Consider the following 24124-nt stretch of genomic DNA (forward strand, 5'->3'; position numbering starts at 1 on the left):
AAACTGACTGTGAATCAAAGTAATTCTGAGAATTATTTTTCCTCTACCCTAATTTTTTCTCAAGACACATCTGGAGCCACAATAGAAAATGGATAGAAACCTAGAGCCATGACTTATGGTGTCTTCTCGCTGGCTGGGTCTGTGGGGTCATTTCAATAGCTGCTAATTCAGTAATCCAAATTACATCACTTAGGTACTCCAGGACATGGTTCCTCCTAAAAAACATTTGCTTCGGCACCAACCTGCAAATGCCCAGATTGGCCTGATGGAGGGAAATACCTTTTGCACAACCCTGCAGCCCAGATTGTTTACAATGGATCTGAATGTTGTGGAACACAAGGTCTTCTACACAGAGGTACTTTGTTTTTATGTTCTCATCTTTGATTGTAGATGCTTCTGTATGATGGTGTTAGTACTTTCATTATTAAAAATACATGTTTTTCTTTGTGCATTTTAAACTTTGACTGAAATGCAAGAATTTCCCTTTTGAAACATCAAGTGAAGTCTGCTTTGCCTGCAGCAATGCAGAAGATCATCTGGTTTTGAGTAAAGACAAAAACAAAGTGCTATAGATGAAAAGCTGTCTGTAAAGGTGGGGGTGAGATAGTGGTGTTTCAAATGTGAGTAGCAATATTAAAATGATTGTTTATTTTTTTCCTAGTTACTGAATTTGTGTGAGGCTGAAGATGCTGCCCTAATGAAACTACCTTGCTACAAAAGTCTTCCATCACTTGTACCTCTTCGAATTGCAGCCTTAAGTAAGTAAAACCTAAACAAGACTTGATGCAGTTAAGTGTCCTTGTGAGCAATGGGCAGTCTGCTTCCTGAGATCAGCAGAAAACCTGAGCACTGGAAGACTGATGACTGCTCTCCTGAGGTTGCAGTTTAATGGAGAGAATAATGGGAAAGTATTGCTGCCTTCTTAATGACTAGAATTCAGTTTTCTGAAAGGAACCCAAAATATTTTAAGATTAATTATGTTATAAAGCATTAGGAAAACTATAGAATGCTAATAAGATTCTCATTCTTTTACTATTTTACAATGCTGTTGATTTTGGCAATGCATACAGTACTTTAGCTGTCTGCAATTTGAGATGACATAAAAAGAAACTATAAGAAAAGCGGTGTAGAATTAGGGTTTATTTTCTCCTCTCCTTTGAAGTTGAGTTAACAAAGAGAACAAATTTACTTTGATATTTGCAGATGCTCTAGCTGCCTGCAATTACTTGCCTCAGTCAAGAGAGAAAATCATTGCTGCACTTTTCAAGGCTCTGAATTCAACAAATAACGAGCTGCAGGAGGCAGGAGAAGCGTGCATGAGAAAGGTGACTGTATTAAAACAACATTCCTTTTGAGGCCACTGTTCTCTCTGCTTTACTTCCTTGGTACAAGTCTTGGGAAAGTTCTCTACAGGAAATATTGTTGCTCTGTTCAATTTTTGTTAGTGATGCTGATAAAAGTTTGTGTCAGATGTGTTTGTTTGGGATTTGAACTTTGCCGTAAGGAATTATCCAGGTTGCAATTAAGAATTATAAGCTCTTGGATAAGGACCATGGTAAATCTTCCAGTCTTTCTGTGTAGTCTTTCCCTCTTTCTGTTGGACATGTTTTTGTAAATGAGTCTTCTAAATAGCTTCAGTCCTTCTCAGCTGTTTTGCAAATATGCAGGCTTGGCTTTATTGAAAAGCTCTTCCCATGTTTTGTTTGTGTTCCTAAAAGAAGTGGTGGAAATCCCATAGTTGGTTTTGGAAAAGTAAAGCAGGACAACAGAGTTAGACCTGAATCACAGTGTGATGGTTACCTTAAGGAACAGGACCCTGGCTGTCCCGTTTGAGGTCAGAATTAGTGTCCTTGCCTTACACTGCCCTGTCTGACCTGTGGATGCTGCATTATCATCTATAAAGGCTGGAAAGACAGGCAAAGGATATTCTTTCATCATGATTTGTTGTTCAATAGCTGTGCCTAATTTTGATTCAGCAAGATTTTAATGCCATTCTTCTAAATGGAAAAAAAAAAGCTAATGAAATTACTTACAGCCTCTTTGTAATGCTGTGTAGCTGGGCTGACATGGAAGAGAGAATATAATTGCAGTAATACTGGTGGTTTGCATTTATTTGTGCCATTGACTGGCCAGAGGTCGTGTGACTTTTCATGTCACTGTGGTCATGAGAGGGAATGTACTTGCTATTTGTGGCTTGTTAACAGCACAGTTGGGTTCAGAAGTAGCAAATAAGGATTGTTCTGACCTGTACATCAGATTTGCCTGATTGTTTTTTTCCTGGGATAAACTCATACCCACAGGATATTTGGTTATGACAGGAAATATTCTCTCTAGCTGCTTGCAGCCAGGCTCTTTTGACCTTTTCTGTTGCTCAGGATGCATGCAGATTGTAACACAGAAAATCGCTCTTTAGCCAGATTTGCAGGCAGTTCTTAATATAGTGTCTAAGGAATTTGTTCATAGCTATGTATTTAATTTATAACTGTAGCAGTTTTTCAGTCTGTCTGTAATTACAATCTCCTACTTGATTATTTTATGGAATGTCCTACTGTGTGTCAGAAATACCTCAGTACCATCTTGTCACTGTATAAATTTCCAGCACTAGATGTTATTCGAACTATTGTACTGAAGGAACAAAATAAAAGAAGAAAAATCAAATCAGCTGAATCTATTTCAAGAAAAATGCTTGCACAAAAGTCATGTCCTCTCCACCTGTATCTTAATTGTGCACTCTCTTGCAGTTCTTGGAAGGAGCTACCATAGAAGTTGATCAAATTCATACCCACATGAGGCCACTGCTGATGATGCTGGGAGACTATCGGAGTCTGACCCTCAACGTTGTGAATCGCCTGACCTCAGTCACTAGACTTTTCCCAAACTCTTTCAATGATAAATTCTGTGATCAGATGATGGTAAGCCCATCCAAGTTTTTATTTTAGCTCTTTCAGAAGAACTTTTCTTCTAGCTACTATTTTTATTGGTGAAAAATCAAAGAAGTTCAGTAGTGACTCAATGTATATGTTGGAAGATTTTTGTTTCACTATTAATAAAAAACCTCAATTTCGTTAAACATTTTGAGCAAATTTCTAAAGAGCTTCTAAACCAAAAAGTTAAGAGATTTTATTTTTTAGTGAAGACATAACTAATTATGCTAAGGTTTGTTTGGACAAATTTATCTTTAAGCAAGGTGCCACTTGCACCTTTAACAATTTTACTTCCCAATGCACGTAATCTGTTTTGGTGTTTTTTTGATTTATAAAATTTCGGGAGGTTTATTTGCAGTGTTTAAACTGAATATGTGAATTCTTTATTCCCTTTGCATGAATATTTAAATATTTAAATGCATACACATCAAGCAAGTCATCAAAGAAGTGTCAGACTATCAGATTTAAGGTTTTTTGGTATATATATATACATACGTGCTTATAATCCCTGCTTTCTTGAATAGTCCTTCTTGAGAGGACTTCTAGCAACAGTAAACTTTTCAACTCGAGGGATTGAAAATAACTGATAATTCTTCCCTTTGTTTCCTTCAAAGAATTATTTCTGCCTCTATAGTGTGTCTTGTAGCATGTGCTAAAATGGATCAGTCTAATTAGAAGAATAATGCTAATTATCCTTTCTTTGTAGCAACACCTGCGTAAATGGATGGAAGTTGTAGTTATTACACACAAAGGTGGACAACGGAGTGATGGAAATGTAAGTTAATGAGTGCTTTTATGTGAGAAGAGAAGAAATAAATAGTATTAATGTTTTGGAGTTAAAGAACTCATTCATTTGTAAATGCTGCCATAACTGGTTACACACTGATGCTTTGTTGCAAGCTACCAGACTTGTTGGATTGGATGTAGAATACTGAATATCTGTTAGAAGCCTCAGTAAGAGGAGCTTCTTATCTGCTGACAATGGTTACTTTAGAGACTGTTCTAGGTTAGAGTGGGAGCAGCTCAAGCATTTTTATTTCTTTTCTCCCTCAGGATTTTCTGCTTAGAAATCTGTTCTTCACTGGAATGGCTGATGAGCTCAGCAGCATAATCCCCCATTTTTCATTAATATGTTTGATGTTCATAACATAGCCTTTGGAAAATTATACATAATGATAACATAATCCCAGTTAATTTAAAATTTAATTTATTTAAACCAAGTTCAATATTTACTAGTTGGGATCACATTAAAATCACTCTCCCAGTGAAACTAATGGCCTGAGTGTAGAAGCATGGGAAGCTGATCAGTTCTCTTATAAATGGAAAACTGTGCAGTGTAATGTCAATACTGTGTGCTCTTAGCAATACTAATGGGAATTCCTGCTTCAGCGCAGTTTCCTGTACATTACCAGAAGTCCCATAATTCTATTAATGTTTTACTAAATGCTTTTATTAAGTGTTGAGATTTATGATTGCACCTAAAGAAAAAAATGGGGGGAATTCTATTAATATATTTGTTTTTCAAATTAGAATGAAATTACATTAGCTTTTTATTTCCCTCAAAACATGGAAATGGCTTAATGGCTTTTCATTTCTCTTTCCTGTCATTGCAAAGAGAGCTTTTAATCTGAATTTGATCATTGCTTTATATTAGACCTAGATGTTCTCTAATGAAGTAGAATAAGATTGGTTTCTTATGTTTTAACTAAAACACTGTGCCTTCTCCAGTTAACTTAATTTTATTTATGCCAGAGTAGTTCTAAGGCCTTCATTTACTTTTGGGATCCACTTTTCCTGCAAGGTATCTTGCAGATCTTTTTGTAGCAATAGTCTTTTAAACCATAATGTGGCACCTCCAGAACAGTTTATACTTGTCACTAAGTCATCTTTAGTTGGGAATTCCCCTGCTTTTAATGTTTTTTGTTGACGTTTTCTGTGTAATTATGTATTTAGAGAGGTAAGTTGAGTGGGGAGTGCACGCCAGACATTTGAGAAAGAATCTGCTGTCACACCTTGAGGGACAAGAGAAGTGTGGAAACATTTAAAGTAGAATTGTGTCAATGCAAAGCTGATTAAATATTGCTTTATTGCTTCCTAGCTATTGCTCCAGAGTTTCCTTAAAAATAAAAACTCTAGGAACCTGCAGGAGGACCCAGCTTGGTCTTTGTACAACTGCTGTGGCAGGCTGTGTTCGTGTGTCTGCATGTATATTGTGCTGTTGAAAAACAGGGATGGTCAAACTAGTGGTCAGTTATTGTAGCTGACATTTCACGTTCTCCTTTCTTCGTGATCCTAGTGAGATTCCAACATCTGAGACACTCACTAAAAGCAGTGTTGGATCATTCAGACTGTGTGGTTGAGTGGAGGAGGTGGTAAACACTCAGTGGAGAAGAGAACTGACCAGGAAAGCCTGATGCTCCCTCCCTGTGCTGCTGCTGTTCGAGCATTCCAACCTCTCCAGCAGCACGGGATGAAGGTGCTCTTTGATGATGGTGTCAGGCAGCTCTCCAGCCTTGTGCAGATAAATGCTGCTCAGCAAGGCCTCTTACAGAATAGTGGAAAGGTCTGTGGAGTGAGTTTTCATATGAAAATGGTAACTACAGACAAACTGAAAAATTAGTTAGAAATGCTACATAGTGATGACTGTTGTAAAGATCCACACTGATGCCAGAATAACTAAGCCTTATTCACCTAAACAATTTATGACAGTCCTGCTGTGATCCTGAACTGTGATCTTGCTGTTTAGAGAAATGAACAAATTCAAATGTAATATATTAAGTAGTGATTAAAATCTAATTCGTTGGTCCAGGTAATAAAATATTTGATTTAAATCTTTCTTCCTCTCTTCCCTGCCTCTCCAGGGAAAGGCATGGGATTTCAGGTCATGTCTGGTAATTGAAATAGTAAGTTTTGAGTAGATGGTTGCCTCTTGTGAGAGGGTGGAGATTTCCATGGTGGAAATTCTGCATTACAGCCTAGGAGGAGTTTAGAGGACTTCGTAGCTTGGTGGTGCAGGTACTGAAAGTGGTTTTGTAATAGATGGTGACTGAATTTGTCTTCAAAGATATTAAAATATTGTTTCCCCTGACTTAATAATTTTTATTATCTTTTTATTCAGTTTAAATATTTGAGAAGCTATGACTGATCAATGTAAAAGTAGAAAAAAGGATGAATTTCATCCTAGTTGTTTGGAGGACAATTTGGAGCATGTGAGATGCTCATTGTCTCCATTCCTTCCATTTGAGATGAGGAAGTAACTGAGCTGAAGTTAGACTGCAGCCTGAAGAATGGAATGTGCTGCTGATTTGTACATTTATTTGATATTTTTGTGGGCTTTTTCCTTTCATGCTGTGACTTCTGTTTTGGTTCAGCCTGCCACAGAAGGGGTAGAGGTGAGAAACTGAGTGCAGGCACCAGGAACTTTTTTTGTTGTTATGATTTCTTTTGTTGTTGTTGTTTGGTTTTATTTTCTCTTTTAACTTGTGTTTTGTTAGTTTTATCATTGTGTTTTGGGCACAGTGCATTGTGCCTTTGAGTGCAGTGCTGTGAATTGTCTTCTGTTTGTCTGTGAAGAGCTGCTTTGATCACATTGCAGTTAAGGATGTTGAGCATGTTTGTACCAGGAAGAGCAGGATTTTTAGTTTCTGTGAAGGCATAAGTGGTTTCAAAAGGTTTTTATGTATTCTCAGCCCTGCACTTCAGTCCACGAGAGGGGTCTTTTGGGGTCTGTCGGGGCAGATCAGGTTAAAGGAGTGGAGCCTAATGCTTTGTGTTTAAATTCAGTTGAGAAAATGTAATGCACTTGATAAAATCATCTTGGATACTGGAACTTGGTTTTAGAGAGATGGTGAGGGTGGTTTTGCTATTTTGTTTGTTCCTCTCCCTTTTCTTACTGAAGGAAATCTACACTTAGGCTAGCTGAAGTACAGTCTTTAAATTGCACAATGGAAAAAAACCCACAAAATTATTTTGGACTCCTGGAGGATTTAATATCTAGTGAGAGAACAGAGCTGACTTTACAGCAACCAGCTGTTTGTGAGATAGGCTGAAGAGTGCTGTGAGAAAGCTGAATCTCTCTTCATGTGTAGGCTGGAGGTGTGGGGTGTATAGCAGAAATGGTGCAGGTGGAAGGCCTGCCTGCTTGATGCATGGCCCACTTGGTGCAGAGCAGTGAGCACTCTGTAACTCCCCCATCAGCAGTATCATTACAGTGTTTAGCTCTTACCTGTAAAACACCACTCTACTAGAAAGGAAAATAAAATTTAAACCATGATATTACCAGAGGGGGTAGGGCAGACTTCCACAGGTGCATTTTTTTCATGCATTATGGGAAGTAGATGCTGTGTATATGTTAACCTTTTGCATTTGGCTGCTGGCTATGCTAATACCAAGGAAAAAAAAAGAAGTGAGATGTGTGATACTGTTTTTATACATTATAGCCAGTAATATTTATTTAATTGTGTTTCTTTGTGTCTGTAGGAAATGAAGATTTGTTCAGCAATTATAAATTTATTCCATCTGATCCCAGCTGCCCCACAGACTCTGGTCAAACCTCTTCTGGAAGTTGTTATGAAAACAGAACGAGCAATGTTAATCGAGGTAAAAGGGGAAGTTAACATTGCTGAAATTTTTGCTTTATAGTCTTAAACATTAGTGTATGATAATTATAATATTTGAAATATGGTGTGAGAACATTTGATGCTAAAATATGCTCTTCAAGCCTTTAGGAGGTATTAACATTTGCCTTGCACCCTTAGAAGTGAAGTTTTGAAAGTGTCAATAAATTCTTATCATGAGAGTTCTGAACATTTTGTATCTGTATAAATGCCAAGTCAAATGTATTTTCTGAGTGGTAGTAAATTAGTGGGAAGTACTCTATACTCTGCATTTTTAATTTAAGGTTTTGAATTTTTCAGGCTGGCAGTCCATTCAGGGAACCACTGATAAAGTTTTTGACACGTCATCCATCCCAGACTGTGGAGCTGTTCATGATGGAAGCCACTTTAAATGATCCACAGTGGAGCAGAATGTTTATGGTAAGCTGTGTGGGGAGAGGAGCAGGAAAAAACCCTCAACTTGACAAACCTGATGAACAAAAAGGTTGCATCTTTTGCATCTTTTTTTGCTTGTATGACCTTGTAGTCCTTCATCATGGTCTTACTCTTGAGTGCAGGGTTCCTGTTCCTGGTTTTGTATTTGTTTTTTTTTATACCTTTCCAGATCATGTAAGGCTATTACTGAAGTGTAGATGTTATTTTTATGTACATGAAATACAACCTCTGCAACTTTAGTGTGGAATATAAAAGCTACAGGATGATATAGTCGCCGGGTATTTTGGCTTTTAAAGGTTATTAAAATTATTTCTTCCCCTTTTGCAGAGTTTCTTGAAACATAAAGATGCCAAACCTCTGCGGGATGTACTGGCAGCTAATCCCAACCGATTTATCACCCTGCTGCTGCCTGTGGGTGCCCAGGCAGCCGTGAGACCTGGCTCCCCCAGCACCACCACCATGCGTCTCGACCTGCAGTTCCAGGCTATCAAGGTATTCATTTATCTTGTTTGTCTCTGCACTGGATAGCTGAAACCTCATCAGCTGCTAGCCTCTTACATCCAGGCTTTCAATGTGTGTGTGTATTACAGCTCATAGAAAACTACTTGTAAAAATGTGGAGTGTTTGTAGTCAGAGCTGCTCTGAGAAGGGAAAAGAGACTCAAATTAACTCTACTTTTTTTGTCAAGTAGGATACAAGAGGACAGCATGACAACAGAAACAGAAATTTATATTTTTAAATCTAAACTATTTTGTATTTCACTCTTTTGTTTTGCTGTTGAATATTTTAGAACCCTTAATTGACCCTAAGCAAGTGCTCGTATATCATTGTTTCTCCTGACAGATCTCTTGTGTGTTGACTGTGCATTTGTCTTGTTTTGTTTTGGACAGATCATAAGTATTATTGTTAAGAATGATGAATGTTGGTTAGCAAATCAACACTCCTTGGTGAATCAGCTGAAACGTGTATGGGTGAGTGAAGCTTTTCAGGAGAGACATAGGAAGGAGAATATGGCTGCAACAAACTGGAAGGAGCCCAAGCTGTTGGCCTATTGCTTACTGAATTACTGCAAGTATGTAAAAGTCTTTAGTTCCTAGACCCTGCATGTATTATTTTAATTTTGAAAATACTGTAAAGGTATATAGGCCTACTAAAAATGGTTTGCAGTTATTGAAGAGAAAGCTAATATATTTCCTAATACTGCCATCAGCTTTAAAACCATGCACGTGGTATTGGCTGCTCTTGCTTCTCTGCTCCTTTAAAAGATTAATTTCATCAGCATAGTAGTTTGTGTATTTTTTTCACAGAAGCTTTGTATTTTATGTGTTTTCACAGAAGGAATTATGGTGATATAGAGTTACTCTTCCAGTTGCTTCGAGCTTTTACGGGCCGATTTCTCTGCAATATGACTTTCTTAAAGGAATACATGGAAGAAGAGATCCCCAAAAACTACAGTATTCCCCAAAAACGGGCTTTGTTCTTCCGGTTTGTAGACTTGAATGACCCAAACTTTGGAGATGAGCTCAAAGCCAAGGTAACTAAAGCAATTAAATCAAAGAAGCCTGGTATTTAGGTTTCATTTTCTTCTTGGGAACTAGGGCAACAAAACTCCCTTACTTAAATGTCAATGAGTTTGATAATTGGCAGAGTAATTTAGGTGAAAATATCATACCTGAAGAAGAGCGATAATAAACAGAGACAGCAATTCATCTTGTATTCAATGCTGGCTGCTTTAGCTTACACTTTCTAATAATCTGTGCTCTTGGAATGAAGAAATGGGGAAAAAAATCGGTGTGTGTCTTTTTTCTTGGGGTTTTATGTATAGTTCCCTTTTTTAACTCAGTGAGTGTGTCCAACAGGCAGGTTTGCATGTGGGAGTACTTGAATGCTGGCTACCATTAGAAGAATATAGTAGTACAGTAAAACTTAACTTTCTTTATATTCTGTAGGTGCTGCAACATATCCTGAATCCTGCTTTCTTGTACAGTTTTGAAAAAGGAGAAGGTGAACAGCTGTTAGGCCCCCCAAACCCAGAAGGAGATAATCCAGAAAGCATCACTAGTGTTTTTATAACAAAGGTAACAATCTGTTTACATTGAAGTATTTGAAAATGAAAACAAAAAGATCTTCCTCTCATTTGACTTCTCATTGTGATGTGATTTAGTTGTTCTGTTTTGAATGTTATGGTCTGTTATGTCAAATTACTTCATAATGTTGAATGTGAGATCCATTAGTCATTAGCAGAATGGGACTACAATTTTCAGTTTATGCTGTTTTCAGATCTGGAATGTGGCTTTAGAAATGGGCCTTACTTGGCTATAATCCCAGTCTTTTTTATAAGGAAAGCTTTCCGTGACCCAACATCAGTGTCTTTCTAATTCACTGCTGTTTCATGGAACCAGTCAGAGGTTATAAAATAAATGTTGTTGAAGATGAGGATTGGGGTTTTTAATTTATTTCTTTTTATAGGTTAGCAGTTTGGGAGTTCCCAGATGTGCTCATTATTTAAAGGTTCACACTTCAGCCGTGTTTTGTGGGTATTAAACTGAGTCAAGAAAGCAATTACAATTAGTTCTTAGTCTTCTTAAAAACCACTCAAAAAGCAAAAACTTGGGACTTTGCCTTTATAATAATAAAAGTCGGTTTTTTATCAACTTCATTCTCTCCTCTTTGATCATGCCTGGAACTAGGTACTTGATCCAGAAAAACAGGCTGATATGCTGGATTCTCTGAGGATCTACCTGCTGCAGTTTGCCACGCTGCTGGTGGAGCATGCCCCCCATCACATCCACGACAACAACAAGAACAGGAACAGCAAACTGCGGCGCCTGATGACCTTTGCCTGGCCTTGCCTCCTGTCCAAGGCCTGTGTGGACCCAGCCTGCAAGTACAGTGGCCACTTGCTCTTGGCACACATCATTGCCAAGTTTGCTATTCACAAGAAGATTGTTCTGCAGGTATTGACCATGGGCTTGTGTTAAGTTCATGGAGTGCTTTCTTTTATTTTAAGATCCAGAGTTGAAGCTGCACAGTGGTTTTGAATACTGAGTATAACTCAAACACCACAAACAAATGCAGAAAAGCAGCAGGCCAAATGTTTAATACAGATTTATTGAGAGTAGGAGAGTATGGAAAGAAGCAGGAAGGGTAAGTAAAACAAGTAGATGTTTTAGTTGAATTAGCAAAATTGAGAATGTTTCTTCATTTAAGAGAGAGACACTTCAGTTGACACATTATGTGGGGGCCAAGGGAAAACTTCAAATTGGACAGTGGAGAGGGAGGAAGAAAAGGGAATGTAAAGGAAACAGAAGTATATGCTATATGCTTCCTCTGCTGATGTATCATGATATTTCTAACAAATGATGGGCTTTTAGAGAAAAATTATATTTACAAATGCTTTGTTTTTGTAAATGCATACGGTATTAATGTTGATGAGAAGCTCTGCTGTTCAGGTTTTTCACAGCCTCCTCAAAGCTCATGCAATGGAAGCCCGGGCTATTGTCAGGCAGGCCATGGCTATCCTGACTCCAGCTGTGCCTGCTCGAATGGAGGATGGACACCAGATGCTCACTCATTGGACACGAAAAATCATTGTGGAAGAGGGCCATACAGTGCCCCAACTAGTACATATTTTGCACTTGATAGTGCAACATTTTAAGGTACTTGTACTGTTACTCTGGTACTCACTGTATCTCCTGTATCAAGGAGTTTGATTATCTGTTGTATCAACAGTTTGAGAAATACAGCATGGTCTGATTTATATGGTTTAGCTTCAAAAATGCATCATTTGTCTGTAAAGATACTTATCTAAAACTGAATACAACTGTTTAATAGCAGGTAATTTATTAAGCTCTATCATGATTGAAGCTAGAACTCCAAATGTCAGGTTAGAGTCTGCAAGATGAATTCATTGCACTTGCATTAGTAGTGTTCTTTAACAGGTCTGTGAAGATTCTCTTAAGAGTTCTTTTTTAAAAGTGCAGTATGTTTATTGCCATCTTCCAGTAATCCTTTTTTGTTTGACTTTATATATTCTGTGGGATTGACTAGAACACTTTTTTCTGCAGGCAGTGTATATTGGGAAAAATTAAACAAATGAGAGAATGGTGCAGAATGTCAACATAGAAGTATTTTTGAAAACACGTATTAAATTGCAATCCAAAGGGACAGCTAATAGACATTTTTCAGGAACTGATGCCTCAAAAATTTTTGAAAGACTATCTGAGTGTGTTCAAATGTGAGTTGAAGTTCTTTAAATGGCTTGGAAAAAAATTGGTATAAGTGGTCCTTGAGAAAAACCATGAGTCTTAAAAAGAACGTGTTCATTTCAGTGCATGAAATCAGTAGTCACTACTGAAAGTTGTAGCCAAAATACTATTTTCAATGCACCAGTTACTTTTCCATATTGCAAAATTTGAGCTGTTACGGGTTTAACAAACTTTGGGATTGATGACTGTTTTACAATCTTGCTGTATTTAAACTTTGTAGGTTTTGTGTAGAATGTTATTGGTTAATGACTCACATTTCTGTGAAACCATTTCGCAGGTTTATTATCCTGTGAGACATCACTTGGTTCAGCATATGGTTAGTGCCATGCAGAGACTGGGCTTCACTCCCAGTGTTACAATAGAGCAAAGAAAATTAGCTGTGGATCTTGCTGAAGTTGTTATTAAATGGGAATTGCAAAGAATCAAAGACCAGCAGGTAGGAAATCAAAATAAATGGGTAAAGATTGAACTGTTCCACAGTTTAATGTACTTTTTTTAACATGCACATTGCTGATATTTCAGCCAGATTCAGATATGGACTCAAGTGCAAGTGGAGAAGGAGCAAGTTCTGCCTCATCTGCTGTTAAAAGAGGATTGTCTGTGGATTCTGGCCAAGAAGTAAAACGATTCAGGACAGCTACTGGAGCAATAAGTGCTGTAAGAGAAAATCAGGATTTGTTCAGAGACTCTAAGTAGTGTAATTGTTTTTTCCACATGACTCGAAACTCCCTAAATTGAAGGTTTTAGCTTTAGCAAGTATTTAAAATCTGTTCTTGTAGTTTTCCTCCTCCAGTCTGGCTGATGGCTTTTGTGTTTTGTGTGCATGCAGGTGTTTGGACGGAGCCAGTCCTTGCCGGGAGCTGATGCCCTCCTTGCCAAGCCCATTGACAAGCAGCACACAGACACTGTTGTGAATTTCCTGATTAGAATTGCTTGCCAGGTACTGTGGTTATTCTGATATGCAGATACCAGTGTAGAGTAGCAGCCAAACCCATAAACCCCTCTTTTCACACAGGTCCTTTTAGGCTTGGATTATTCTAATGTTTCTATGCTTTGTTTTCATGATTAATTTACATATTTGGATAATGCTGCAATGTATGCTTGTTTTTTGCCTAGGTTAAATGTCAAGAATACTTTATCCCAAAATATTTTGAGATTTTTATAGGGAATGACTGTATCTAGGGGCAATGATTGTAGTTTTATTTTCAAAATCCTATACATGGATTTACTTTCCTGTAGCATGTAGAACTAAAGTTTTTCACCAAAATTGGAGGGAATTAACTTTTCTAGAAGGGGGAAAATTATCTGGGTGTACCTCCAGGCTGACAAATTTTATGGCTTCTGCTCCTGCAGCAGACTCAGCTGGTAAGTGGCATAGGATTTTATATGCCACAGTCCATTGCACAAAGTAGATGTGCTCTTAAGTATAAAGATGAAGTGAGTAAAGAGCTGCACATGTTTATGGATACCTTGCAAACAGTAAAGATTAACCATCTTGAGTATGTTCAGAGTTGTAGTAATAAGGGATAACATGAAACTTTTTTTAAGTACACCTTTGATGGGTGATTTGGGTTAATGAGCCAGCAATTTAGACGCCAGTTCTGCTGTTTACTATTAGTTGTCAGCTTTTTATGCATTAAATGCTCTGTGGCTGTACTGATAAAACTACTTAAGCTATTCATTTCAGAAATAAGAAATTACATGCTTGCATGGAATGAATAATAAATTAATGACTTGCTTCCAAAAGGGTGTCATTTTGTTAACTCTGATTAATTGCTAGGTAAATGACAACTCCAACACTGCTGGATCCCCTGGGGAGTTGCTGTCTCGTCGCTGTGTCAACCTTCTGAAAACAGCTTTGAGGCCAGACATGTGGCCCAAGTCAGAGCTGAAGTTGCAGTGGTTTGATAAGCTGCTCATGACTGTGGTAGGTAGCATTCCAGTCCTGTAGATCTTTAGGTTTCCCTGGCATGTGAGATGATTGAATACCAGTCATATCTGGATATAGATTTTTACAGTACTCATCTTTTCTTTGCAGTGAAATAAATAAGTGCTTAAGTATGTGAATTGCAGCAGTGATTATAAGTTGTAGAGCTGCAGTACTCACTGGTTGGTGTGGTTTATTTATTTTTGGGGTTTTTTTTTCCTAGTAGGTTTTAACAGATTTGATCTGAGTTTAGTAATCTGTGTAATTCTTCTTTACCCCTACTCACTGCCTTTTTGTATGCTTTCTCTTCAGGAGCAGCCCAATCAGGCCAACTTTGCCAACATTTGCACTGGCTTAGAGGTCTTAAGTTTCCTGCTGACTGTGCTACAGCCCCCTGCTATCCTGAGCAGCTTCAAGCCCCTCCAAAGAGGGGTCGCAGCCTGTATGACCTGTGGGAACACCAAGGTTTTGAGAGCTGTCCACAGTTTGCTGTCTCGCTTGATGGGAATTTTCCCCACAGAACCAAGTGAGTGGTGTTTTCTTCCTGCTTTAATCCTTTATTGCTGCATAACTTAAGTGGTTGAGGGTGGGATGAAGGCATTCTTTGGAATGTGCTAGTATTCTGTTTCATGATTCTTGCATTTAATGGTCCATTTTAGCTTGCACTTTCAACCTCTGATTAAAAAAGGAAAAGCTGAAAGAAGTAATCATGTGGAATACATCATTATCCATTGACATAAAAACTTAATAACCTGTGGCTGTCATAACTTTAGTTCAAGAAATGCATGCTATAAATTTAATGTATTTCTGCAATTAGAATTTTTCAGCTTCAGAAGCACAATTTTTTAAGTATTAAGTTTTGCTGTTTTGCTGAAGAGATAAAGTGTAAAAAAGAAAGGCAATAAATAATATGCTGTGTCTTAATAGAAGCTAATTTAGATAATATTTTCTTGGAAAAAAGTAAATCAGTAATGCTGCTCATCAAATTGAGTTACTCAGAAGTGGTACACTATTATCAAAGACATACTGGTATAATAAAGAGGTTTATATAAATGGGGGATCTGCCTATGTCACCTTAGATTGTTGACAGTATAAGACTCCAGTGGTGTTTTATTGACTCTACATTCTCAGTGTAACTGTTCTCTGCCTGTTACAAAACTAAACACACCTCTGAACTCCTCAGGTACCTCAAGTGTAGCTTCCAAGTACGAAGAGCTGGAGTGTCTTTATGCTGCAGTTGGGAAGGTTATTTATGAAGGACTGACTAATTATGAAAAAGCCACCAATGCCAACCCTTCCCAGCTCTTTGGTACGTGTCCCACACCCCTGGCAGCTCTGTGGGAATGCCCCTGAATGAGTCAAGTCTTTGTCACCAGTTTCCTTTTCTATAAGTCTGATCTGATGCAGAGGAAGCTGTGGGGAGCATTTCAGGCTGACTTGAGAAACGAGCTTGGGATGTCATAGCTGTGAAGAAAGGGAATGGATGGGGGTTCATTGTGTTCTGTCTGCTCCCTGAAGTGACCTGGGAGCAATTTTTGGAGGTTGGGATCTGTAGATCTGCTAGGTGGAAGACTTTTGTATTCAAAGTGCATAGGGAAAAGGTGCAGTATTGATATTAGGCAAAAAAGAAAGTTACTGGCAACTTCTTACATGGGAAAAAACCAAATCCTGCAGGTCCTCTGAGATACAACAGAACAGTTCAAGGAATCTGTGTAGAGTCTTGTGTTCTACCTTTCTTTTTAATTTTCTAAGCCTTATTTATTAGCTGATTTAGGTAGTGTATTAATATTTATGTATTTATAGATCTTAAACTCTCACTAATCAAGAAATTACAAAAACACTATTTTTTCTTGTGTGACAAAAATCTGAATTTTTAGCATAGTCTGTTCTGAAGAGTTGAAAAGTTTTTTTTTTCTTGTTTTTTTGTACTTACTGAACAGCTAGACAACTCAGCTACATAATAGAATGACAAAGATATATAGGAATAATAGAGTTTGGCCCAGAACTGGTTGTGTTGGTAATACAGACCTGAAATTGTACAATGTTGGAAAACCTGCTGATTTAAATGGCAAATGTCCTTCACTGTTCTATTCTGTGAGCTGTGTAGATGGCTGTAATTTTACCTTGGGAATTGCCTATTTGTCAGATGTCAGGACATGCTTTACATCAAACTAACCATGAAAGATGTTTCTTACATTTTGTCCAGAGCTCCCTTAAAAGCAGCACCACAATCAAGCTGTCAGGAGGAGCATTTTGTAGTAATTCTGTGGCTCAGAGGCTGAGCTTTGTGAGCCAAATTTTGTGCTCATCTGATCAGAAAAAGAAATCAGAACTTTGGCAGGAGCCATTCAATGACCAGAGCATGCTTCTGTAGATATGCTATGTAGGTATGTTGAATTAGAAAGTTGCAGTAGGTTTTTTTTTTTAGTAGATATAATTTAACAGGATATATGTGCTATTTTTTTTAAAGGGTGAAGTAGTCAACTTGAGTTAACTTCGTCAATCTACAGAAACTGATTTATTAAACTTTATAAAGTTTCTAGATTAGAAAACCCAGGTTACGATTTCTTAATTACTAAACCCGGGCCTACTAATTTAAAAGCTTTTCTACTTTTTGCTACTAAAATAAATGTGCAATATCAGGAGTAGTTACTTTTTTGTAAGGTCTTGGGGAAGTATTTGTTCTCAATCCCTTTCTTCCTGTCCTCCCTTTTCCCCCTTGCTGTTCATCACACACTTGTATACAAAACTTTGAAATATTTTGATTAGTGCAAAAGTAACCTTTTAGACTTAATCTAAGGACTAAAGCTGAGACTGAAATTTTTCTCCAAATCTCTCCAGATTTCTAATGTTTGTAACCTGGGTAGCCCCATCCTTTCATGGCATCTGTACCTTACTCAGGTCATGCCCAAGAGAAGTTTAAATTCCTGAAACCTTGTTTTTATCCCTAGGGACTCTGATGATTCTGAAATCTGCATGCAGCAACAACCCCAGCTACATTGACAGGCTGATCTCAGTTTTCATGAGGTCCCTGCAGAAGATGGTCAGGGAACACCTGAACCCACAGGCAACAGCAGGAACAGCAGAAGCAAACACAGGTATTACCTTGTGCAGTCTGTTAATGATTAGAAAGCATTAAAATATCTTCCTCCTAGAGGGATTCAAATGACTTTGCAATGTTTGTGTGCATTATAACTTGTTGAAAAATACTTCAGCCTTAGGGACTAGTACTACTGAAGTATTGAGAGCTAAAAATGCACTTAGGATTTTCAGTTACCTGCTTAATATATGAATTTCAGTATTAGCCCAACCTTTTCAGTGAAGGGATAGTGAAACATTTGCTGAGTTGCAGCATAAATAGAAGTACTGAAATTCTTCAAGGCTTTAGAGGGTTGAGGGGAGAGGGGCTGAATTTTTTGATTGCTCTATGCTTTCAAATTTTTTTACTCCTTCCTATTTTATAATATCAGAACAAATGTGTTTGAATTAACTTGTTGGAGCTGATGCTTTAGCTTTTAATCTTAAAATAGCATAGTTTTCAGTCAGTATAATTCTGTTGTCAAATGGATTAGAAAAAAATCAGATGTTCTTGTAGAAGAAAATTCAGTGCTGGTAAAGGGCCCTGTAATTTACTGATGAATAAGCTACTGAAGTAAACACTTTGAAAGAATTGTTGCTGTTAAATTCCCAGCCCAAACTTTATTAGGTAAATGGGAGCCTTGTAAATTTTATTAACACTGAGAAACAATTGGAAAAATATTAAACTTCATAGATAAGCAAGTCAGGAAATTAGCTGAACAGAATTAAAGAATTAGCTGCATCACAGACAATTTCTTTCACAAAGTTAATTGCAGTTTTTCAGTATTAGGTGTCTGTAATACCTTTTACTAAAGATTTGCAGAAAGGAAAAAACAGGCTTGCCTTTAGGACTTTGAATGGGTTTGGTTTTGAAAGAAGTCATAGAATCGTAGAATGGTTTGGGTTAGAAGGAACCTTAAAGATCATCTAATTTCAACCCCTTGCCATGGGCAGGGACACCTTCCACTAGACAGTTGCTAAAGCCCCATCCAAGCTGGCCTTGGGTTGGGCCTTAGTTGTGTAGGAAGGTAAAGTGGTAATTCTGAACACATTATCTCTGGGGTTGGATGTATTTCCAGACAATAGATGATGCTGATATTTTTAAAATTACAGCATCACATCTGGAAAGTTTTTTCCCTCGGTGTTTCATAGGTGTATACACAACTCTAACCCTGGTTTTGCATCCATAGCAGGTACAAGTGAACTGGTAATGCTGAGTCTGGATCTTGTGAAAACTCGCCTGGCTGTGATGAGCATGGAAATGAGGAAAAATTTTATACAAGCTATTCTAACATCTCTCATTGAAAAATCCACTGATGCCAAAATTCTTCGTGCAGTGGTAAAGATAGTGGAGGAGTGGGTGAAAAACAATTCCCCGATGGCAGCTAATCAGGTAAATTGAGTTGATGAAGTCATTATTGCTCTCAAATACTAAATAACTATGGTTAGCCAATATAATTCATCAGTTTTGACAGTGAGTTTTGTAATGATCTGATATATATGTTTAGATGCCCTTGATGATGTTTAGACTATTTTCAATCCCTGTGAAAATAGCTGCAGCTATAGATACTTGGCATTTTATAGACTTATATTTGATGTTTTTTAAAATACACTTCACATTAACCTGGATAGAAAGACTCTTCAGAAGGAAGATGACTAATGCTGGTATAAATTATGTTACTCTGTAACATTTTGTGTCCTCCTCATCTGTCATATTTTTGTTAAGAATTGAGCTCTTTACAGCCTAGTGCTATACAAAAGGACTACACTTTTTATAATATACATCAGAAATTTTTAATCCCTGAACAACTTAGACTTATTTTTGTCACAATTTTAAAATTCTCCAGCATATATTAGGAGGATAAGTGCTTGAGTTACTTTACTTTTTAAGAACTATGACCTAGCAAGCTCTTTTTCAGTACTTTAGAAGCAAAAGAGTCATGTAAAGAGTGGCTGAGTTGTAGTTTGAATGTGCTAGTTCTCTTGTTTTGTTTCTCATGTTTTAAGATGAATTGACAAAATTAATCATATGTTCTTTTACCACAGACACCTACTCTCCGGGAGAAGTCCATTTTGCTGGTGAAAATGATGACTTACATTGAAAAGCGTTTTCCAGAAGACCTTGAATTAAATGCTCAGTTCTTAGACCTTGTTAACTACGTCTATAGGTAATTATAGCAATTAATCATTTATTACAGCTTATTGGCTCATAACTTGTACCATATATGAACTTTATAATATGTCATCAATCCTTTTAGGTCTGAATTAAGGGATTTTTTTCCCCTTAAAATGCAAAATCAATTCACTTTACTGAGACTAGAGTGCATATTTATGGAATGCAATTTGAAAACAGAAGTTCCTTAGTAAGGATTTTTACTTTTGGCACTGATAAAATACCTCCACCCCAACTTCTTTCTTTCCCAAGATACCAAGGCATCCTTGTAGCTGACTGCATTCTCAGCACTGTGGTTACAGCTAAGCTCTGTCTTTTCACATTCATAGAATATAAAGATTATTTTTCCTTGTAACTTAATTGTAAATTACACTTTCAGGAGAGTTACTTTGCTAGGTAGACTTGAAGATTTGAATCACAACGAAATAATTAAAATAGTCACCTTATCAACAAATGCCAGGTATTTAATGGTGTGCTGCTGCTTCACATTATTTTGCAGTCCCTTTGCTGCTGTACTCTGCTGGTTCACGGTGCTCAGAAAGTTTTATCAATCAATACAATTTGTGATTTCAAGCACCATACAGATGTAGCTCGGTGTTTCACAATTATGATATGATTTTATCCTGAAAGAGTATTTCTGATAGTTCTGGGCGGTTTTACAACAAGCAGCAAAGTTTTCTTTGCTGTTTCTCTCAAAAACTGCCCCTGGATGTTTGTCACATGTGGCTTTTTACAGAATGTCAACTCTTGGGGTTTTTATTCTGTTATACAGAACCTAGGAGTCTTCTCTTTCTAATGGCTCTGTTTTTCATCTTTATTCATTTTAGGGATGAGAATCTTTCTGGGAGTGAACTAACAGCTAAACTGGAGCCAGCATTTCTCTCTGGTTTGCGCTGTGCCCAGCCACTCATCCGAGCCAAATTCTTTGAGGTCTTTGACAATTCCATGAAACGTCGCGTTTATGAGCGCTTGCTTTATGTGACCTGTTCCCAAAACTGGGAAGCAATGGGAAATCACTTCTGGATAAAGCAGTGCATCGAGGTAGGTAAACTACTTGTATCAGAAATGCAATTAGATATATGTTTTAGTCCTTATTTTTCCTTGTTGGGTGTAAAAGAATTGTGTGGTGTGTGTTTTGTAGGGTGTGTTTGTATCAAAGCTCAAAATACCAAGTCTGCTGCCTCAGCTCCTGTGGTGCTTAAAAATATATACAATGGCTGAACAGTGAAATGCTGATTCTTAGGAATTGGCTTTAATATAAATGTTTAAAATCTATTTTGTGTGCTAAAAGCTTAATGACCAGGTTAATACTTCTTAAGGAAAACGATCTCTTGTAATTGATAATGACTATGGAAAAAACCCCAAGAATTGTTATAGGAGAAGATTCCAAGAAAATTGTTAAAGCTGGAATGTCTCCTAACAGTATGACAGCTGTTAGGTGGCATGGCAGGGAAATGAAATTGCATCTTTGCTTGGGTTATTTAAAATAAAATGGGACAAAACCTTTTATTTTAACAATATGTATATTAAAGCATGAATTTAAGGTGACTGTGAACATCCATTTTAGGGTAACAGAGTCTGTGTTTTTTAGCAGATTGAGGGCATTTAATACATGTGTTAAAAAGTACAAAATACAGCCTTTAGGCCTAGGAGAGTCTATTAATAAAGCTGATAAATAGGCCTTAAACTTACTATTGCAAACTTTATCTTGTTTTTAAATATTAAACCATGGTGATGTTTTCTTTGAAGTTCTGCAGTAAAATGTATGTTCAAAAACTCTTGTTACTTCTCCACGTGGTAGCTGCTGTTGGCAGTGTGTGAGAGGAACACCACGATTGGCACCAGCTGCCAGGGGGCCATGCTGCCCTCCATCACCAATGTCATCAACCTTGCTGACAGCCACGACAGGGCAGCCTTTGCCATGGTCACACACGTCAAGCAAGAGCCTCGGGAGAGGGAGAACAGCGAATCCAAAGAGGAGGTAACTGACAGGAAATACTGTGGAAAAGGCAATCTTTTGAATGGAATTCAGCTCTTCCTGATTTCTCACCAGATAGCTTTGGAGCATGTGTGATGAAGGTGATGTGTGCAGATTGTTCGTGTCTCTTGTGGTTTAAGCATGTGTGGGTCTCTCAGAACTCCCATTCATTCATTCAGCACTCTAGGAAATTGCAGATCTGAACCTGAAGAAGAAAACAGTGAGGCCTGATCAAATAAATTGATCAGGAGGGTGTTTTCTATTGTGGAAAATAAGCAAAAGTATATAGAAGATGCCTGTTTTTACAGTGTTGTTTATTTCTGTGTAGGATGTTGAAATAGACATTGAGTTGGCTCCAGGAGATCAGACCAGCACTCCCAAAACGAAGGAACTTTCAGAGAAGGACATTGGCAACCAGCTGCACATGCTGACCAACCGGCACGACAAATTCCTTGACTCCCTTCGGGAGGTGAAGGTGGGTGCAGGTTGTTGGTGACAAACCACTTTAATCCTAAAACTTCAAACTGATCTGAGGTGGTTTTATTTTTTTTCCTTTTCCTGTCTCACACTTCTCTTTTTTTTAGCTGAGTTTTCTTATGTAGACATTTCTTATAATCTGTAGTTTCTTATTTGCCTATGGTAAAAAATTCTTAAGCCTTCACTTCATCGCTAGTTATTATTGTATCCCATTCCTACAAAATTAAATATCTTCCTCCTTCACTGCATGTATATTTTAACAATTCACTTCAGAAACTAGTGATGACAAACACAGGGTATAGGATCAAAAATGTGTGTCAGCATCTTATGATTAACTAATTCCTAAGAAAATAATTTAGCTGAAAGCTATGTTTAAATAGCTTCACCCTAGCAACATCTCTATCCAATTAACCTGATTATTCCTATTAGGAAGATGATCAACATCTTCCCTTTTTCCTTCTTTTTTTTTTTTTTGATGATTACAGTAATGAATCAGAGTCTTGATCAACATGAAAATAGGATTAATTTCTTGTTGTACGTCTATATTGCTAAAGGAAACACATTTTTGTGAAAAGACATTAGTATTACTATTGAAATGACTGTATAAGTGGACTGTTTTGCCACAGGATTAATTGTATTTTCCTGTTTCTATACATCTGTCTGTTTCCAGACTGGAGCGTTGCTGAGTGCCTTTGTTCAGTTATGTCATATTTCTACACCTTTGGCAGAGAAGACTTGGATACAGCTATTTTCACGACTTTGGAAAATCTTGTCTGACAGACAGCAACATGTGAGAACCTGTCTCTCTCCCACTTGCAGATTCCTCTTTGTAAATGACTACTGTTCCATGAAAATGTGTTTGTGTGGTGACTTTGTTCACTAGCTTTGAGATATTTGCCATTCTCAGACTGTTGAATGCTGTGTACCTGTATGAATACATCTTTTGAAAGAAATAGGGCCTTTCATTTTGCAAAGAGAAATGTTCTTATTGGAGGGTTGTTCCCTGTACTAAAGAGATGTTAAATCTGATGTCTCTAATTGAAGAATCTGAATAGACAGATAATATTATGTTTTTTTTCTTCTAGGCTCTAGCAGGTGAAATAAGCCCTTTCTTGTGCAGTGGAAGCCATCAGGTGCAGCGAGATTGCCAGCCAAGTGCCCTGAACTGCTTTGTGGAAGCAATGTCACAGTGTGTTCCTCCCATTCCCATCAGACCTTGTGTCCTGAAATACTTGGGTAAAACTCACAACCTCTGGTTTCGTTCTACACTCATGCTGGAACATCAAGCCTTTGAAAAAGGACTCAGTCTGCAGATTAAGCCTAAACAGACAACAGAATTTTATGAGCAGGAAAGCATAACTCCTCCTCAACAGGTAGTGTCATATTTATTTATTTATTGAAATACCTTATGAAATATGAAGAGAAAAACCTAACACTGACAAGTCCTCCACTAAACCATGTCCCCAGGTGTCACATTTTATATGTATTTTAAATACCTCCAAGGGCAGTGACTCTAGCATTGCCCTGGGCAGCCTGTTCCAGTGCTTTACAGCCTTTTCAGTCAAGATGTTTTCCATAATATGAAATCTAAACCTCCCCTGGTGCAACTTGAAGCTGTTTTCTCTTGTCCTTTTGTATTATTGACTTGTTGAAAGATTTTTTTTTTGTGATTTGATCTGTTCTGTTAGGGAAAACAGGCAAGAGTCAGTGTGCAAGTCTTAGGATGTTTTTGTCATGCAGTGTTATTCTCAGTACATGGTTGTTACTAATTTCTTGTAGAGTTTTAAAGAGATTTTTCATAAGTTTTATAAGCCCTTCTCTATTTCCATGTCTCTCTCAGCTTGCCTCAGTGTAGAACATGGGGTTTGCTGCCTACTATGCTTTATAAAGAAAGGTTAACTGTGGAGAAATGTGTTCTTAACCTTGTAGGAAATCCTGGACTCCCTTGCTGAGCTCTACTCTTTGTTACAAGAAGAGGATATGTGGGCTGGGCTGTGGCAGAAACGCTGCAAATTCCCAGAGACAGCAACAGCCATTGCCTATGAGCAGCATGGCTTTTTTGAACAGGTACAGTCTTGATTTTAGAAATTATCTGACTAGTTCTACACTCAGGATAAATATTCTGGTCAGCAGGAAAAACCTCTGAATATTAATTATTAACTTCAGTCTTCTAAAATGGAAAGTATCATGGCTTCCCTACTGTCTACAGTAGTAGTTTGAGGCCTTGTAATACTGAGGTAAAGTGAAA

At 37.6% G+C, this 24124-nt stretch overlaps 1 protein-coding gene across 2 annotated transcripts in view; it reads left to right on the plus strand.

Moving 5' to 3' along the window:
• TRRAP (transformation/transcription domain associated protein) overlaps positions 1–24124 on the plus strand; it is a 74491-nt gene that overhangs the window by 22310 nt on the left and 28057 nt on the right. For both annotated transcript variants that reach the window (XM_068206998.1, XM_068206999.1), the window contains exons 28-55: positions 194–355; positions 662–758; positions 1204–1325; positions 2742–2912; positions 3631–3699; positions 7404–7523; positions 7841–7960; positions 8303–8467; positions 8866–9047; positions 9311–9509; positions 9925–10053; positions 10666–10932; positions 11428–11634; positions 12521–12679; positions 12766–12900; positions 13073–13183; positions 14024–14170; positions 14483–14696; positions 15354–15479; positions 17122–17268; positions 18439–18641; positions 19295–19416; positions 20249–20462; positions 21223–21402; positions 21728–21874; positions 22547–22666; positions 22962–23249; positions 23806–23943. In XM_068206998.1, coding sequence (XP_068063099.1) covers positions 194–355; positions 662–758; positions 1204–1325; positions 2742–2912; positions 3631–3699; positions 7404–7523; positions 7841–7960; positions 8303–8467; positions 8866–9047; positions 9311–9509; positions 9925–10053; positions 10666–10932; positions 11428–11634; positions 12521–12679; positions 12766–12900; positions 13073–13183; positions 14024–14170; positions 14483–14696; positions 15354–15479; positions 17122–17268; positions 18439–18641; positions 19295–19416; positions 20249–20462; positions 21223–21402; positions 21728–21874; positions 22547–22666; positions 22962–23249; positions 23806–23943 — 4461 coding nt within the window. The remainder of the gene's footprint in view (positions 1–193; positions 356–661; positions 759–1203; positions 1326–2741; positions 2913–3630; positions 3700–7403; positions 7524–7840; positions 7961–8302; positions 8468–8865; positions 9048–9310; positions 9510–9924; positions 10054–10665; positions 10933–11427; positions 11635–12520; positions 12680–12765; positions 12901–13072; positions 13184–14023; positions 14171–14482; positions 14697–15353; positions 15480–17121; positions 17269–18438; positions 18642–19294; positions 19417–20248; positions 20463–21222; positions 21403–21727; positions 21875–22546; positions 22667–22961; positions 23250–23805; positions 23944–24124) is intronic.

The sequence above is a fragment of the Anomalospiza imberbis genome, chromosome 16 (genome assembly GCF_031753505.1).
Source record: "Anomalospiza imberbis isolate Cuckoo-Finch-1a 21T00152 chromosome 16, ASM3175350v1, whole genome shotgun sequence".
NCBI lineage: Eukaryota > Metazoa > Chordata > Aves > Passeriformes > Viduidae > Anomalospiza > Anomalospiza imberbis.